This window comes from Hemiscyllium ocellatum, chromosome 6, assembly GCF_020745735.1.
Source record: "Hemiscyllium ocellatum isolate sHemOce1 chromosome 6, sHemOce1.pat.X.cur, whole genome shotgun sequence".
Taxonomy (NCBI): Eukaryota; Metazoa; Chordata; class Chondrichthyes; order Orectolobiformes; family Hemiscylliidae; genus Hemiscyllium; species Hemiscyllium ocellatum.
This window is the reverse complement of record NC_083406.1, coordinates 77,930,728-77,949,943: the sequence shown is the minus strand read 5'-3', so window position 1 is coordinate 77,949,943 and position 19,216 is coordinate 77,930,728. Positions and strand designations below refer to the sequence as shown.

The window sequence follows — 19,216 nt, the reverse complement described above, 5'->3', positions numbered from 1 at the left end:
CGCAGACACGGGGAGAACGTGCAAACTCCACACAGTCAGTCGCCTGAGTCGGGAATTGAACCCCGGTCTCCGGCGCTGTGAGGCAGCAGTGCTAACTACTGTGCCACCGTGCCGCCCACTAAGTTATTAGTGGGATATCTCAAATTAGAAAAATAATGTGTGGAGTCTGTTTAGGTGAAACTAAGAAACTGCAAAGGGCAGCAGGTATTAGTTGGAGGTATTTATAGGTCACCAAACAGTGCTGATATTATGGAGTAATGATATTAATCAAGACAGAAACATTGAGTATGGGCAACTTAGTTGTCATACATGACTACAAGCCTTATATAGACTAGATGAATCAATTTAGCACTGAGCCGAGACAGGTTCTGTCAATGTGACAGCTCATTCAATTTTGGCACAGACCTCCGGATGATGAAAAAGGGGTCTACGAAGAGTCAACACAATTGGGTATGGTGGTGTTGTTTCTGGTATCTAGGTTGATGCTTGTGTCCATGCAGTTTCATTTCTCTAGCAGCTTTGAAGCATCTGAGTTGCTTGCTAGGCCATTTCAAAGAGCAGTTAAGAGTTGATCACTTTGCAGTGGATCTGGAATAATGTGTATGCCAGACCAGGTAAGGAGTTTGATTTTTCCCTATAGACCATTAGTGAATCAGATGGAGTTATTACAGCAATTGACAATGGTTTCACGGTCACCATTATGTAAGCTTACTTATTAATTCTGTACTTATGGATTGTATTTAAGCTCCTTAAACTGTCATGAGGGAATTGGAGCCATGTTCCTAACAGCATTAACGTGTGCCTCTAGATCACTACTCCACTGACACTACCAACTTGTTACTGCTGCGCTCTTACCGGTTGTTGTAATAAATGTAAATATTTATCTAAGAAGTTGTCTTTCTTTAACTAACCTAGACTGCAGATGAAAATCAGGAAGTGATTCTTGTTCGATCTGATGAATCAGGGAGAGTGTGGCCTGTTGGTGCCTCTGCAGAATCTAACAGGCAAAAGGGAGGAAAGAAGAAAAGGCAAATGGTAATTTTACTTTTATAACCATGAATTTGATCTTAATAGTCATGATCTTAAGTTAAAACAGGTGACTACTTCCAAGAAGGTGATTAGTTCCGGGCAGAAATGTCATGATTATACTTACATTTTTAAAAGGTTGTTCTGAAATTATCAAATCCAGATACTGTTCAGTGAAGAAATCAAATATTGAGGTGAAACATGTTTGTATCTTGCAAATTGTTGACATTTGCTTGATGGAGTGGTATTGAAATGCATTTGGTCCCATTTATTCAGTTTCCTTGAATTTCTTGAACTTGGAGACGGAAGGTTGAGCTTTGGTGCCATATATGCCAAAATAATTCCACTGTTATAAATAATTGTAATCTATCAGTCTATAACTGCTTTCTGTGCTGCAAAATACCACCGCATGATGCTTAGAATTCTCTTTCTGGTTTCAGCAAAGTCTTTTCATGAATTCAACAGATCTTTGGAACAAATGGCAAGTGGAGTTTTGTCAACTGCAACTTTATCTTGTTTTCCAGCATAGGGTTAATAGATGCCAAATGGATTGGTCACTGTGATATATCCCTTAGATTTGAACTAAAACTTTATAACATACTTCTTAATCCATTGTAGCATGGTAAATAAATAATGAAAAATGTGTACTCTTTTGCAAAACTTAGAAAACTTCGAAAGCAGAGTACAGCTAGTTGCAGCGTGAATTATTTTTGTGCACTTTACACAAGCAAGTGAGAGATATAAAACTGAGCAACTGCAGCTGGTGGTATATTTAAATTCACATAGCTGGACACTGATAAATGTGAACATAGGTGTTTCTAATGGATAATTATGAATTTGACATCAAAAAGTATGATTTTATAATTCAGCTATGTATGCAGATTTAAGTGTTTTTTTTATCATACATGCACAGTTTTGCCCTAAAGGTTTAGCATGACATCATAAGTGTGATGTTTGTTATTAAGTATAAAAGAAATCCACAATAACTACTCTTTGTATTTGTTTAGTGTGTTAAGTGTGATAAAATGTGCCAGGATGCTTCACAGGAGCACTGTAAAACAAGGTATGGTCCTAAGATATTTAAGGAGTAGTTAGAGTCGTAACTATTGTGCAACATCTTGAAAATGAAGTAGAGAAGCCGAGAGGTGTCGTGGGGGCATATCAGAGCTTTGGGCTGTACAGTTCGAAGTTGCTGCCAACAAAGGTGAAACAGTTATAATTAGGAATGCACACATATAAAAGCTGTTGTTCAGTGAAAAACTGTAAGTGATTTACTGGCAGCTAGAATATAAGAACATACTAATTAAGCAATAAAACAGCCAATATTAAAGCACGTTACAATAAAATTCCTATAAAGCTAGATGCAACATTGAACAGGTACAACTGTTTTGCAATTGCTCGTTATGATAGAACATATGATTTGCAATGTTTTTCAGCAAGAGTTTAAAATAAGGGGAAAAAATGCTAGAAATCTGAAACAAAAATTAAATTCCAAGTCAAACATTTATGATGAAGAGTAGAGTTAGGTTATAATTTTGCTTTTTATGCCCCTTAAACAAACTAAAGGTTGAGAGAGACAGAATTTTAATACAAATTCTAGTATGAGTGCAAAAATTGTAGGGAATACAGTAGAAGGAGAGAGAACTAACACCTACATGAATCACAGTAAATTATAAATTATTTACATACAGCTAAATGAAAACAAGTACATGAAAGACTAACAAGGAGATATCTTAGAAAAGTATGGAAATTGTGATTGAGGAGAAGATCCTCAGGGTAGTGTATATGAGAAGACCAGGTCTGCATTGAGAACTTTTGATTTTTTGCCTTCAATCATAAAATATAGATGCTTTCTCTCATTCCAAGTAGAAAAATTAAGACTCTTTGTGTATAAGTGTTCTTGCATTTATCTTGAAATCATATGCAAGTTAGTGCATTCAATGAAAGAAGATTGCCATTATATGATCATAGATATATATCCTCAGCAGAGAAAAAGGGCCTTTGGCCCGTTATAGTTAGGAATGTTAGGAGTTCTTGATGTTATAACTAGCCTGGCTTTAAAAGTCCAATTATCTGTTAAAATTTGGGTTTTTTTTCTTATTATTAAGCCTTGATTCATTCCACACATGAAACTTGCAGGATTATAATACCACAATATAATATTTTTTAAGGTCGATGGGCTTTTAGAAATTTTACATTACAATTATATTATGTACCACCAAAACATAATTGTTATTGTTTCAGATTGAAACTCACCATGAAGGCGAAAGGATTCGGTACTTCCAGGATGATGACAATTTAAGTCTACGAGACTTGGTCAGACAAGAAAAGATGACTTCTGCAGAGGATCAGAATGAAAAATTTTCACGACTGGCTTCTAAAGTAAGGATATTTTTTGGTCATCAAATTTTCTAAGTTTTTTGTTAGTTTAAGTTCCTTTTGAAGTTTTGCCTTTGTACATTTCTCAGCTTTCTATTCTGCTTATTGATGTTATTTACATACAAAGAGGGATAACCTTAGTTGTGTGGTACATGTGTAACTTTACAATTGTTTGGATTGCTATTGCTGCTGAAGTGAATGCTTGGAACTTATCATCTCAATAAACGATTTGCAGACTCACTGTAATGAGGTTACCTTATGTGAGACCTTGCCCAAATTTAAAGAAAATCCTTTCAGTCATTAAGACTCTGACACTTCTCTTAATTCAATCATGGTTATAACCCTGGATGAGCAATCCCTATAAAAGTTTCTAATCTATGTGCACGTTAAAATCTTCCAAGATTATCCAAAGCAAATACTTTTGAGTTACCATGACAGTTATAATGTCCTGCTCAGGAATGTTCAGAGCAAAGGCCTTCGCTACAGCACTATGACAAACAGTCACCTCAAAGTATGCCTTGAACTCTGGAAACAATTAATATGCCTTTCTGCGCTGGTGCAGATTGTGGAATCATTTTGTCATGAGGAGGTACTGTTTAACAATGACTTTTATTTAAAAATCTGGATTGGACTCAACAGCCTAAACCCATTTCACTTAATACCCTAAAAGTTACCAGAAGGAATTTGATCCCTTTAGTCTTAATTGAAATCTCATTCCGAAGCATTGATTTATACATTTAACTAAATTTTAATTACAATTATAATAGACTTCTAATCATTGGATACTCAAGGAATCAGTGACTAAATCAATGTTGTGAGAACAGTCTATTTAATGTATGACTGTTAAGTTAACAGAACTATTGTACAAAAAAACTTCAAAATTTAGAGCCAGCCATGAATGCATCATTATTAAAAGATCCATACCAGCTTTTAGCTGATGCAGATTTTTTAAAGATTGGGTAAGTCTGAATTTTTGTGTCGACCTTCAGCTCTTTTCTGCAAATTTAAACAGTATGTTTTCCGTCACTCCTTCTGAAATCCACTCTACAACATATTTATTTTTCTCACCTCACGTTTCTCTGCCCAGTGTGATTTATTTTCTTTCTTGTATTCCTCTGAGCAAGTAAGTGGTTTTGTAAGTAAGTGGTCTATTCAAATACCGATCTCAGCTTAAAGTTGGCATATGTTTGCACCAGGGAGCTTTCTCAGTGTGAAACAGGTTATTAGCAAGAGAAGAGTGAGTTAAAAAGTTATTAACATGAAAAGCATTGAACTTACATAAAGCTCTGGTTAGGCCCCATTTGGAGTACTGTGTCCAGTTTTGGTCTCCACACCTCAGGAAGGACATACTGGCACTGGAACGTGTCCGGCGGAGATTCACACTGATGATCCCTGGAATGGTTGGTCTAACATATGAGGAACAGCTGAAGATCCTGGGATTGTATTTATTGGAGTTTAGAAGATTAAGGGAAGACTTAATAGAAACTTACAAGATAGTACATGGCTTGGAAAGGGTGGACACTAGGAAATTTTTTCCGTTAGGCGAGGAGACTAGGACCCATGGACACAGCCTTAAAATTAGAGGGGGTCAATTCAGAACAGAAATGCGGAGACATTTCTTCAGCCAGAGAGTGATGGGCCAGTTGAATGCATTGCCGCAGAGTGCAGTGGAGGTCGAGACGCTAAATGTCGTCAGGGCAGAGATTGATAGATTCTTGATGTCTCAAGGAATTAAGGGCTACGGGGAGAATGCGGGTAAGTGGAGTTGAAATGCCCATCAGACATGATTGAATGGCGGAATGGACTCGATGGGCCGAATGGCTTTACTTCCACTCCTATGTCTTATGGTCTTATATTGTTCTCGGAAACTATCTCACATACAGTCTATTAATTCTTCCTCTTGTCTATCTCTGCCAATTTGATTTTCCCTATCTACATATTCAAGACACCTATGATTAATCTACTTCTTTTAAGTAGCCCGATTATCTCCAAGTTATTCTCTGTAATACAGTTTAGTTACTGTTAGGAAACAACAGGCAACTTCCACCAATGTCTTTTTCTTCTCTGTTATTTCTTATCCCTACTCAAGTGGATTTTATGATCCGAGATCATTTCTTGCTATCATGTATTCCATCACATACTAACAAAGTCACCACACCATGCTTTTCTTCCTATCTATTCTTTTGAAATGCCACATATACATGAATGTTGAGTGTCCAGCATTAATGATCTTGAAATTATGCCTGCATATTAGCTAAATTAAATCCATTAACCTCTATGTGCTATTGTTTCATTGATTTTGTTCCAAATACTACATGCAGTTAGGAGCCAATAATTTTGCCGTTTTGCCAATTTTTTTTTCCCAATTTGACCCTGCTTGCTGCTGTTTGTTAGTGTCTCTACACTGTCTCTTCTTATTCCACTCTGGGTATTAGTATTTAAATAGCTGACCTCCAATGCTGCTGTATCCTTTTGCTTTATAAGCCTGTGTAACTCCTGTTCAGGTCCCTCCCTTTCTCTGTTTAGTTTAAAATACTCTCTGCAAACCTAGTTCTTCGTCCTGATACCGATCCTAGCATGTTTCAAGTGAATCTCATCCTCAGAACAGCTCCCTTCTGCACCAGTACTAGATCCAGTATCATAGCAACTGTAACTCATTCCTCCAACACCAGCCTTCGAGTGATGTATTTAAACTCCTTGACTTTAATTACCATAACCCAGTTTGCCCATGGATCACACAGTAATCCCAAGATTATTAACTTGGAATTTCTGCTGTTTTCAGCTCCTAACTGTACAGGTTTTCTTTTCAATGGAACCTCCTTTCTAGTCTGACTCCATTAGGGACAATTACAGTTGGATGCCTCCCCTCTGACTCCATGTTTCTCTTCAAGCCTGAGAAGGTATTGTTAACCCTGCCATTAGGCAGGCAAGACTGTCTTTGGAACTGAATCACACTGCTACAGAGAACCGTATCTGTGCCCAATCCCTACTATATTCCTATTTCCTACCCTCTAATGAATGGTTCCCTGCACCACAGAGCCATGATCAGTTTGCTCATCATCCCCAGAGTCCCCACTCTTGTCCACACAGCTTGCAAGAACCTTGTAACCGTTGAGCAGTTTAAAGGACCAAGGTTCTTCAAGTGCTATCCTTGTCCTCATACCTGCCTTACTTGTAGTCACGCCTTCCTGCTTGTGATCACAAACCAAATTTACATTGCTTAATCTGAGGGGTGTGACTTGCCTCCTGGATCAAGATGTCCAGCTAACATGCCCCCTCCCTTCTGTATCTCAGACTCCATCATCGCAACTCGGCTTCAAAATTCCTCAAGCTGTTGATATTTACAATGGGTTCATTTGTGAACTGCCACATGCTACAGCAGCAGCATATCATCTATCCTGCCATCATTATCATAACTTATTTTACTTCTTGATTAATTGTTGTAGTATCACTACTCTTTACAGTTGTGCAATGCCTCATTCTTTACATTTCATTGCAATGAATTCTCTTTTACATCAAGCAATTCTTAAGAAATGGGAAGAAACAAGTAGCAACTTAACCATGAACTGAGTACCTCATTTTTACTTTAAAGACTAGAACTATTCAACAATCAGCTACATGTCTTATATGCTGTGCTTTGAGACATCACTCTGCCATTGGTTTCACTGAAAGTGACCTCTCGAGCCACACCTTTTAACCTGTCCTACTGACTTCTGGAGATAATAGTTTTATCAGTGAACCTTACTTAAAGCACTTCTTTCCACCTCTGCACCAAGTTCTCAATTTGAACTAAATTCCCAGATATACTCTCAACCTTTGTCTTACACAGGCCATATCTCTCTAAAACTGACCACACTCCTTACTGACCTCTACTGAGTCTTTCTTGCATACTAACTCTCTCATCCCAGAAATAAATCTAGTAAACCTTTGTTCCATCCCTATAATGGAAATATATCTATAAGTAGATTAAAACTGTGTATGGCACTCCATTTCTGTAATAATAGCAAAACTTTAAGCTCTTATATTCCAAACCCAGTTCTCTAAAGAAACAGACTCTGGCCATCACTTAATTTTAAAACATAATTATTCTGCTTTTATATTTAAGGTATAATGAAGTCTTTAAAATACCAAAACACACATACCATTGATTACTAATGACTGAAATTTATCTTTTAACAGAGCAATGTTGTGGAATGAATTTGCAATTGTGCTACCTTTTTAATTTTTGTCTTAGTAATTTCAATTTACATTGTTATGAATTTATTAGTTAGGATCCTAATCATTGCTGAGCTTTCCGAGAATTTTTTTTGCTTAAATCATCCATTTTTTTTAATGGCTATATTTTAAGAGCACTAGCATTATCTCATTGCTTAAATGACATTTATGGTCTAATAATTCACTGACTTATGAGGGTAGTTGTGGAAAGTCATTCCTCAAATATTAAATAATGTTGGAAGGGCATTAAAACTTAACTAGACTGTGCCAATGCATAATCCTTTCTAATAGTCTATTGTTGTAAAGCAAATTAGTCAGTAAATGTAATTTCTGCATACACATTAGTGAAATGAGCACTTTTATTCAAGAATTTTCCTAGGATTGGTAATTTTAGGACAAAAGTGGCAAATTACTGATTATTTCCATCAGTGCCAAATCAATTTAGTTTTAGTTTTTTGTGCTGTATGTAAAAATTATGTATAGGATATGAGTTTCAAATTAAGTAAAATGCTCTGCCTTGCTAAAATACAATAAAGTAATAATTGTATCTCCATTGAAGGTTTTTTTTAATGAGTTAATCATGTGAAATTATTAACTTCAAGTAGTGATTCTGTCTTAATTTAATTTTACTCATCTGTAGTCAGGTCCTTGAGTAAAAATAGTCTTTGGTAAAATGCCAGAATGTTTGTCTTGGAGATTCTCTGCTAGGTTAGTTGTAAGTGATCTTAATTAAATCATGCAAAATGGTTTATTAGCTTCATTTCACAGATGAAACTGGTGTAATGTAGTGCCTTGGTGTTCTAATTTTCTATGGCATTAATGCCATGATGGAAACTAATAATTTTAAACACCTCCATTAGATGACATAAAATAATTGGTTCCACCTACATTCTGCACAGGTTGGAATTTCAGATTTACTTTTCTTCTATTCAGGTGCCAGGTGCTTTCATACAAGACTCAAATATTGGTTATAAAATGCATTGACACAGAAAAATCAACAATCTGCCATTCTTTGAGTCAGACGGAAGATCCAGAGATGGGGGGAAATCATCTGTCTCTTTTTATTTCCATCTTCCTAAATAAATAAAATCTTGTAGCCTTAGGAATCCACATGTGATGGTAAACTGCCAGAACTGCACCTTAATTTGATAATATTTGATATGTAAGTGTAGGTCGTGGATATTAATGAATTACTGAAGTTTGGAGAACATGACAAAGTAAGTCCAGTTATAGTCCTCCTTGATAGTCGCACTGACGTTTTAGCTGGATAACAATCTGTAATTGTTTTTCTTTCCACCAACATGCTGATTCAGAGGCATATTGTTGTATCTTATTGCTAACACAGATGAGGTTAAATGTGCATGTTTAAATAACCCAACTTTAAAAAATATATTTTTAAAAAATTCACCGAGAGCAACTTATTTGGAGGAATAGTGCAGACACAATGGTCGAATGGTCCCTTTGCTGTAACAATTCTATGATTCTCTGAAAATGTTCTTTAAGGAACACACAACTTTGTAAAATATCCATATGAGGAAACTTGGGCAAGAATATATTACAAACTAATTATGATGCACCTGTTTATACACCTAATTTGTTCATTATAAGCATTTATCGAGTACTGCTACAACACTGAGACAGCCAACCAAATCAAATCAGCCGTCCTATCTCTATATTTGCAACACAGTGAAGTCAAAACATTCCAAGGCCCTCAAAACTGACTATAATGATTCCCAACTCGATATTTTTGAATAACTAGCACTAATAATCGATACTTGGCACCAGGTTAATGGCTTAAATACAAGATTTAAATGGTTTATTAATAATACTGTCGTTTTAGCAGAGCACCGTTGAGCAACAAAGTATCTAGTTAATGTCTATGATGTAAACCCAATCTTCTTTGATTCTAATCTCTTGCAAAGACACAAACAAACAATTAAGGAATAAATCTAAAGAAAAAAATAAATAAATGAGATTTAACTATCAGTTCACTTGAGCAGTAATCTCACAGGCATATATATCTTGCTGGGTTTCTGAAGACAGCAATGCATGCAGATAGCTTCCAGTAGGCTCTGGGGAATATGCATTTAATTCTTATACCTGAGATTGTATTCTCTGAATTTTCATTAACTTGATAATGAGAGGGGAACCAGGGAGCAGTTAAATCTGTCCTGTAACTCTTGCAGGCATAGTCCAGAATCCAGTTCAAGCTCTTGCCTCTTCCTGCTAGATTGCCCATGGAGGGCCAGGAAACATTTAATATTTACCATTATTTTGTAGAAATGAAATACTTAATGAACATTCTGCGAGCAAGCATAAACTTGCAATTAATGTCCAAACCTGGCATCATAAAGAACAAAATAACTGTCTTATGTTGTTTTTTTAAAACAAGCTATTTCTCACAGTCCAAAGGGCACCTTCCACTCTCAGCTCACAGTGTCAAACAAAAAGAAATAAATCAGTGAGGGCTCTAACAGTATACCGATGTACAATGTTATGGAATGAATCATTTGAGCGCAGATTCAATTGTATTTTTGAACTGCTTCTCAAAATTCTTTCTCACATTTTTAACAATATTTTATGTCATCTTTAGTTTACATAACACTTATGATGGAACATGGAGTTGTTTCCATCTCTCTTTTAAAATTCCTTTTTTAAAAAAGTAAGCATTTTGTTAAGTTAAATTAATCATTTTAATAATTGTTGAATATAATTTAGACTAATTATATTTTGAATTTTACTTGTCTGATAACTAATCAGTTTAACTTCTAACTGAATAAAATTTATTATGAACTTTGTATCCGATTCAGAGCAGAGGACTTTAAGTCTTTTAAGTAGTGCAAAAAGGGACCAAATTCCTTTTTTCCTGAGTCTTCAATGCCGATAATTAAAAAAGACTTGAGAAATTTGGGGTTTCTCAGCTTTGAATAGTGGTGTCTGAGTCAATCTCTGTTATAAAGGGAGATAAATTCCCTAGAAACAAATACACTGAAAAGCTTCTTAAATTAAAACAGATTATTCATTTACATTGATTAAAGGAAAATTTGGGAAGTGATGTCAGACACAATGGCATTTGACATAGTTTAATCAACACATTCACTCACCATCCATAGTAGAACAGAAAAGCTAAACCCGTAGAACTGTTTGCAAGCTAAGTGGAATCTGCAACATAAGGAATTTTTGGTTATTCTGGATGGATCTATTAGGTAGAGCAGAATTTCAAAGGAACATGGGACTTAATGTCAAGAGCTATTTAACCCTTCAACCCAGCTCCACCATTGGATAAGATCACGGCTAATCTGGTTGTGGTCTTAGCTCCACTTTCCTGCATACCCCTCTAACCTTATGTCCCTTGTCTATCAAAAATTTACCGAACTCAATATTTAATAAATTAATTGACCCAGTCTCTACTACTGTCTAGGGAAGAGAATACCATAGACTAACCACGCTCTGAAAGAAAAAAGTTATCTTTGCTTCTGTCTTAAGAGGAAAAATCCCCTTTTTCTTGAACTGTGTCCTGTCATTCTAGTCTCCTCCACAAGAGGAATCTTTCTTCAGGTATCTACCCAATTAATCCTCAGGATCTTTTGTTTCAATAAAATAATTCTCTTTCTAAGTCAGAGTGTGTTTCACAGGATGGAAATGTCAAATATTAGTGAGAATAGGTATAAAGTAAACAGGAAACGTTTATAGGAAATGTGCAAGACAAGTTTTTTACGCACAGGGTCATAGATACCTGGATTGCGCTGTCAGTGAAGGTGGCAGAAGACCATAAGATATAGGAGTGGAGGTAAGGCCATTAAGCCCATCGAGTCCACTCCACCATTTAATCATGGCTGATGGGCTTTTCAACTCCACTTACCCGCACTCTCCCAGTAGCCCTTAATTCTTTGCGAGATCAAGAATTTATCAGTTTCTGCCTTGAAGACATTTAACATCCTAGCCTCCACTGCACTCTGTGGCAATGAATTCCACACGCCCACCACACTCTGGCTGAAGCAATGTCTCTTCATTTCCATTCTAAATTGACTCCCTCTAATTCTAAGGCTGTCCCCACAGGTCCTAGTCTCCCTGCCTAACGGAAACAACTTCCCAGTGTCCACCCTTTCTAAGCCATGCATTATCTTCTAAGTTTTTATTAGATCTCCACTCAACCTTCTAGACTTTAATGAATACAATCCCAGGATCCTCAGCCATTCATCATATGTTAGGCCTACTATTCCAGGGATCATCCATGTGAATCGCCACTGGAATCGCTCCAGTACCAGTATGTCCTTCCTGAGATGTGGGGCCCAAAATTGGACACAGTATTCTAAATGGGACCTAACTAGAACTTTATAAAGTCTTAGAGCATCGCTGCTTCTTTATTCCAACCCTCGAGATAAATGACATTCGCTTTCTTAATAACGGATTCAACCTGCAAGATAACCTTTAGAGAATCCTGTACTAGCTCTCCCAGATCCCTTTGTACTATAGCTTCATGAATTTTCTCACCATTTAGAAAATTGGTAATGCCTGTATTTTTTTTTCTAAAATTCAAGACCTCGCACTTGCTCACGTTGACTTTCATCAGCCATTTCCTTGACCACTCTCCTAAACTGTCTAAATCTTTCTGCAGCCTCCCCATGTCCTCCGTACTACCTGCCTGTCCACCTAACTTCATATCATCGGCAAACTTCACCAGATTGCCCCCAGTCCCTTAATCCAGATCATTGATATATAAAGTGAACAGCTGTGACCGCAACACTGAACCCTGCCATTCTGAAAATGAATCTTTTATTCCAACTCGCTGTCTTCTGTCAGACAGCCAATCCTCAATCCATGCCAGAAGCTCAACTCGAACATTATGGGCCCTTACCTTATTCAGCAGCCTCCCGTGAGGCACCTTATCAAAGGCATTTTGGAAGTCTAGATAGATAACATGCACTGGATTTCCCTGGTCTAACCTACTTGTTACCTCTTCAAAGAATTCTAACAGGTTTGTCAGGCATGATCTCCCCTTACTAAATCCATGCTGACTTGTTCTAAACCGACCCTGCACTTTCAAGAATTTAGAAATCTCATCCTTAACGATGGCTTCTGGAATTTTACCTACAACCATAGTTAGGGTAATTGGCCTATAATTTTTCATCTTTTGTCTTGATCCTTTCTTGAACAATGGGGTTATAACAACGATTTTCCAATCATTTAGGACTTTCCCTGACTCCAGTGACTTTTGAAAGATCACAACAAATGCCTCCGCTATTTCCTCAGCCACCTCCCTCGGAAATCTAGGATGTACTCCATCGGGGCCAGGAGATTTATCAATTTTGAGACCTTTTAGCTTTTCTAGCACTTTTTCTTTTGTAGTGGCAACCATACTCAACTCTGCCCCGATTCTCCTTAATTGTTGGGATATTACTCATGTCTTCCACTGTGAAGACTGACCCAAAGTACTTGTTAAGTTCTTCAGTCTTTTCCTTATCTCCCAGCACTGAACTTGGAGCAGCCTAATGCCTATTTTTGCCTCTCATTTGGTTCTTATGTATTGAAAGAAACTTTTACTATGATTTCTAATATTGCTGGCTAGCCTACCTTCATATTTGATCCTCTCCTTCCTGATTTCCCTTTGTTATCCTCTGTTTGGTTTAGTAATATTCCCAAACTTCTAATTTCCCAGTGCTTTTGGCCACTTTATATGACATACACACACACCTGACGCCATAGATTTACTAACAAGGCAACCCCGCCCCCTCTGCCCACTTCCCTGTCTTTTCGATAAATTGTAAATCCTTGGATGTTTAACTGCCAGTCCTGAATCCCTTGCAACCACGTCTCTGTGACGCTTACCACATCATAATCATTCATGATGATTTCTACTGTTAACTCATCTACTTTGTTCCGTATGCTACAAGCATTGAGGTAAATCGCCTTAATGCTAATTTTCTTATCTCAGCAAATACTATTCCAACATTTCAGAGGCATTTTGACAGACACATGAACAGGCAGGGATGGAGGGATACAGACCATGTGCAGGTCGTTGGGGTTAGTTTAGAATGGCATTGTGATTGGTTACAGGCATCATGGGCCAAAGGGTCTGTTCCTGAGCTGTACTGCTCTTTATTCTAATGGCATCAACCCAAACTATTTAACGTTATTTCATAAGATAAGACTTTCAGCCCAGAACTGAGTTGAATTAATCTTCTCTGAACTGCTAATGTAATTTTTTTTTTCCAAGTATTCAAAACTGCACAGTATTCTTGGTGTGATCTCACCAAAGCCCTATATTACTGCAGCAACACTTCCCTACTTTGACATTCCCTCTATTGAGATTAAAATCAGATCAACTGTGATCTTGTTGTATTGTGGGGCAAGTTTGAAGAGCCGAATGGTCTACTCTTGTTCCTTGTTCATATATTTAAATGGTGAGCAGTCTCGACAGTAGTTGATCAATGCAAAACATGGGCTTCCATATAATAAATACATAGCAAGCTCAGAAATTACTGGAAAAACTTAGCAGGCCTGGCAGCATCTGTGGAGAGAAATTAGACTTAATGTTTCAAGTCCAGTGACCCTTCTTCAGAAGTCAGGGTTCAGCATCCGCAATTATTTCATTTTTTTTTAAATTAAATACTTAGCTCAGCTATAACAAGAAGCACAGTTCCTTACGCGCACATTCACAGCTGTCATGATGCAGTTGTATCTAATCTATTCAGTGATTCAATTCTATAACACATTTACATTGTTACAAAACTAAGATTGATCTTTCTAGCAAATGAATGCTAGGGTTGCTGAATTGCAAGTTGTTAAGCTCCTAAATTTCACAGTATATCATCCTCAATAATTCAATCACTGGCTGAAGGATGATGACACCAGCACCTCAACTAAACATTGGTTTCAGTTAGTAAAAAACTGAAGTTAAAATTTAAATGTCAATATTGTCTGAAGGGGAGAACATATTCAACACAGCCTATAAGGGAGGATAATGTAGCTTGACATAGTTTAAGTAAGGCCTGGATGTTGACCCCGCTTTTTCTGGAGTTGCCTTAGAATGTGAGCCACAATGACAGTGACACCGACAAAGCTACAGTTCAAGAATAGTCAAAAACTCTTCTGTAGTTTGTAAAGCAACATATGTTTGCACCTCTTGCCATTGTTGTTTGTGGGTATAATGGTCAAAGGCAAAAGTTAATTTGACCATCATTAACTTTTATTTCCGCAATTATTTCAAATATTTTAAAACTGCTCAATTGATCTTTTTTACAGTTTCTGGAGAAGATAGACAGGGACAACTATACATTGGATGACATGTTTGTGTCAAAAGCAGCCAGAGAAGACCAATCAGGCCAAGATGATGAAAGGCAACGAAATAAAGCTATTCTTGAGCACAAGAGATTAGCAAGCCGCATGGAGAAATGTCAGTTTTGCTTTGACAACCCAGAGCTTCCAAAGCACCTTGTCATTGCTATTGGTGTAAAGGTAAGATAGATAAGTCTCTAAAAGTTACTACAATACACTAGTTGCCACCTCGAAAGCAGTAAGCAAAACAGTTCTTTTACTTTAAATAAAAGTGGACCACTCACTACAGTTAAATTCTAAAGGGTGCATTTATTACCATTTGTGAAAGAACTATCCCAGCAACATTACTGCAAGCAACTCAAGAAAATTCATAGGAACATCATAATTATTTCTTACTTTGAACATTATCATGTATAAAATTATTGGTAATAAACAAAAGCAGTTGTTTGACTTCTTTTGGGAAATAAGGAGGAGAAAGTGAGGACTGCAGATGCTGGAGCTCAAAGTCAAGATGTAGTGCTGGAAAAGCACAGCATGTCAAGCAGCATCCAAGGAGCAGGAGAATCGAGGTTTCGGGCTTAAGCCGTTCATCAGGAATCGTTTTGGGAAATAAGCCAACACAAGTGACTGAGGTGTTAGTGGGGGAGTACTTTGGGACCACTAATTATAATTTTATTAGTTTTAAAATAGTTATAGATAAGGATGGGCCTGGTCCACAAGTTCAGTTCTAAGCTGGGGCAAGCCATTTTTAGTGGTGTTAGACAGGAACTTTCAAAAGCTGACTGAGGAAGGCTGTCAACAGGTAAAGGGACATCTGGCAAGTGGGAAGCTCTCAAAAGTGAGATAACGAAAGTTTAGAGTCAGCATATTCCTGTAAGTGTGAAGAGCAAGGCAGGCAGGAATATGACACTGGATGACTTGAGATAGTGAGGCTCTGATCAAGAAAAAGGAGACATATGTCAGCAATAGGCAACTGGGGTCAAATGAATTCCTTGTGGACAATAGGGGATATAGGAATAAACTGAAGAGGGAAATCAGGAAGGCAAAAAGGGGACATGAGATAACTTTGGCAGATAAGTTAAAGGTGAATCCAAAGAGATTCTACAGTATATTAAGGAAAAGAAAATAACTAGGAGAGAATAGGGCCCCTTAAAGATCAACAGGGTCATCAATGTGTGGAGCCACAGGAGATCCTCAACGAATGTTTCTCATCAGTATTTACTGTGGCGAAAGACACGGAAACTCGAGGATGTAGAGGAGTGAAGTGTCTTGAAAAGTGTTCAGATTACAGAAGAGGGATTGCTGGAGGTCTTACAATGCCTAAAGCAGATAAATCCCTGTGACCTGATCAAGTGTGTCCTAGGACATTATGGAAAGCTGTGGAAGAAATTGTGTCCCTAGCTAGGATATTTGTATCATCAACAGTCACAGTGAGGTGCCGGACAAGTGGAGGATGGCTAATGTTGTACCATTACTTATTTAAGAAAAGTTGTAAGGAAAAGCCATAAAACTACAGACCAGTGAGCCTAAGGTTAGTTATGGGTAAGTTGGTGGAGGGGATTCTGAGAGATTTTACATGCATTTGGAAAGGCAAGGACTGATTAGGGATAGTTAGCATGGCTTTGTGCATGAGAAATCATATCCCTCAAATTGAGTGCATTTTTTGAGGGGTGACCAAGAAAATACATGAGGACAATGCAGTAGACATTATCTACTGGACTTTAGCAAGGCTTTTGATAAGGTACTGCATGCTAGACTGGTTCGAAAGGTTAGATCACATGGGATCCAGAGAGAGCTAGTCAATTGGATACAAAATTGGCTTGACATTAGGAGACAGAGGGTGGTTGTAGAGGGTTGATTTTCAGACTAGAGGCCTGTGACCAGTTGTGTGCCGCAAGGATCGGTGCTGGGTCCACTGTTGTTTGTCATTTATTTAAATAATTTGGCTGAGAATTTAGGAGACACAGTTAATAGGTTTGCTGAGGACTTCAAAATTGGTGGCATAGTAGATAGTGAAAAAGATAATCTGAGAGTACAATGGAGCCTTGATCACCTGGGCAAGTGGGCCGATGAATGGCGATAACATTTTAATTCAGATAACTGTGAGGTGTTGGTGAGACAAACCAGGGCAGTACTTACACAGTTAGGGCCCTGGGGAGTGTTGTTGAACCAGAGTGCAGATGTGTAGTTCTTTGCAAGTAGTATCACAGTTAGTTGGGATGGTAAAGATGGCGTTTGACATGCCTGCCTTCACCTGTAAGAGCATTGAGTACGAGAGTTGGGAAGTCATGTTCCAGCTGTATAAGATATTGGTTAGGAAATTTAGAGTATTGCATACAATTCTGCTTGCCCTGATGTAGAAAGGATGTTATTAAACTGGAAAGGGTGCAAAAAAGATTTACAGGATGTTACCAAGACTGGAAGTTTGAGTTATAAGGAGAGGCTGGATCAGCTGGGAATTTTTTCCGTGGAATGTAGGAAGTTGAGGGGTGACCTTTATGAGATACAGACATAAGGTGAATAGCCAAGGTCTTTTTCCCAGGTTATGGGAGTCCAAAACTAGTGGATATACGTTTAAGATGAGAGGAGAAGGATTTAAAAGAGACATGAGGGCACCTTTTTCACACAGACGATGGTGTGTATATGGAACAATCTGCCAGAGGGAGTGGTAGATGTGGAAACAATTACAACAATTTAAAAGACATTTGGACAGGTACATGGATGTAGGAAATGTTTTGTAGGGATAGTGGCCAAACACCAGCAAATGGAACTAGTTCAGCCTAGGAAACCTGGTTGGCATGGGCGAGTTGGGCCAAAGGATCTGTTTTCATGATTCTATCATATAACTGCAACTGAAGTAGGGACGGTAGGGACCGCTCCCCTTCGTCGTGATGCTGCAGTACAGGCCTTTGGCCCCTGATGTTGCACCGACCTATGGAACCAATATGAAGCCCATCTAACCTACACTATTTCATTTCATCCATATGTTTATCTAACGACTATTTAAGTGCCCTTAAAGATAACGAGTCTGCTACTGTTGCACGCAGGGCGTTCCATACCCCTCCTACTCTCTGGGTACAGAAACTACTTCTGACATCTGTCCAATATCTGTCACCCTCAATTTAAAGCTATGTCCCCTTGTGCTAGCCATCACCATCTGCGGAAAAAGACTCTCACTGTCTACCCTATCTAACCCTCTGATTATCTTGTACGTCTCGTCACCTCTCAACCTTCTCTCTTGAACAAAAACAGCCTTAAGTCCCTCAGCCTTTCCACATAAGACCTTCCCTCTATACCAGGCAACATCTTTGTAAATCTCCTCTGAACCCTTTCCATCGCTTTCACATCCTTCCTGTAAGGCGGTGACCAGAACTGTGCGCAATATGCCAAGTGCGGCAGCACCAGAGCTTTGTATAGCTACAACATGACCTCATGGCTCTGAAACTCAATCCCTCTACCAATAAAAGCTAGCACACCATGTTAGTCATGTAGGGGAGTGGCATTGCTAATCAAGGATAGTATCATAGCTGCAGCAAGGGAGATCGGTTGAGGAGGGTTTGTCTAGAGTCCGTATGGGTGGAAGTCAGATAGGAAAGGAGCAGTTATTTTATTGGAAGTTTTCTACAGATACCCCAGTAGCAAGAGAGACACAGAGGAGCAGATTGGGAGGCAGATTTTGGAAAGTAACAGGGTTGTTGACATGGGTGACTTTAATTTCCATAATATTGATTGGGACCTCCTTTGTTCAAATTGTTTGGATGGAGCAATTTTTGTCAGGTGTATCCAGCAAGGATTCCTGACTCAATATGTGGATAGGCTGACTAGAGAGGAGGCCATACTGGATTTGGTGCTTGGCAACGAGCCAGAACAAGTGTCAGATCTCTTGGTGGGAGAACATTTCAGTGATAGTGATCACAACTTTTGCAGATACAGTTACATATTTGGGTTAACTCCAGGAAAGATAAGAGAGGTAGGCAGGTAGTTGTCTGTGGCTATCCCCGTTTCAAACAAGTATGTTGTTTTGGAAAATATAGGGTCTGATGGATTCTATGGGGAATGAGCATAAACAGCCAAGTTTCTGTATTGAGGCTGGCTCTAATGCAATGAGGTGTATGTCGGGTTCCAAGAGATTGATTTGTGTTGGGGGACTCTCTAGTCCAAGGCACAGACTAGACATTTCTGTGGCTAGCAGTGAAAAATCAGAATGGTGTGTTGCTTCCCTGGTGCCAGGATCAAGGATGTTTTAGAGAATGTTCTGAAAGGGGGGGGCCAGCAGGAGGTCATTGTATGCATTGATACCAATGACAGGAAGGGAAAA

General features: G+C 38.2%; 1 protein-coding gene across 2 annotated transcripts in view; it reads left to right on the top strand.

Moving 5' to 3' along the window:
- The window catches only part of cwf19l2 (CWF19 like cell cycle control factor 2), a 132,632-nt gene that overhangs the window by 86,239 nt on the left and 27,177 nt on the right, over positions 1-19,216 (top strand). For both annotated transcript variants that reach the window (XM_060826054.1, XM_060826053.1), the window contains exons 11-13: positions 916-1,035; positions 3,271-3,408; positions 14,866-15,078. In XM_060826054.1, coding sequence (XP_060682037.1) covers positions 916-1,035; positions 3,271-3,408; positions 14,866-15,078 — 471 coding nt within the window. The remainder of the gene's footprint in view (positions 1-915; positions 1,036-3,270; positions 3,409-14,865; positions 15,079-19,216) is intronic.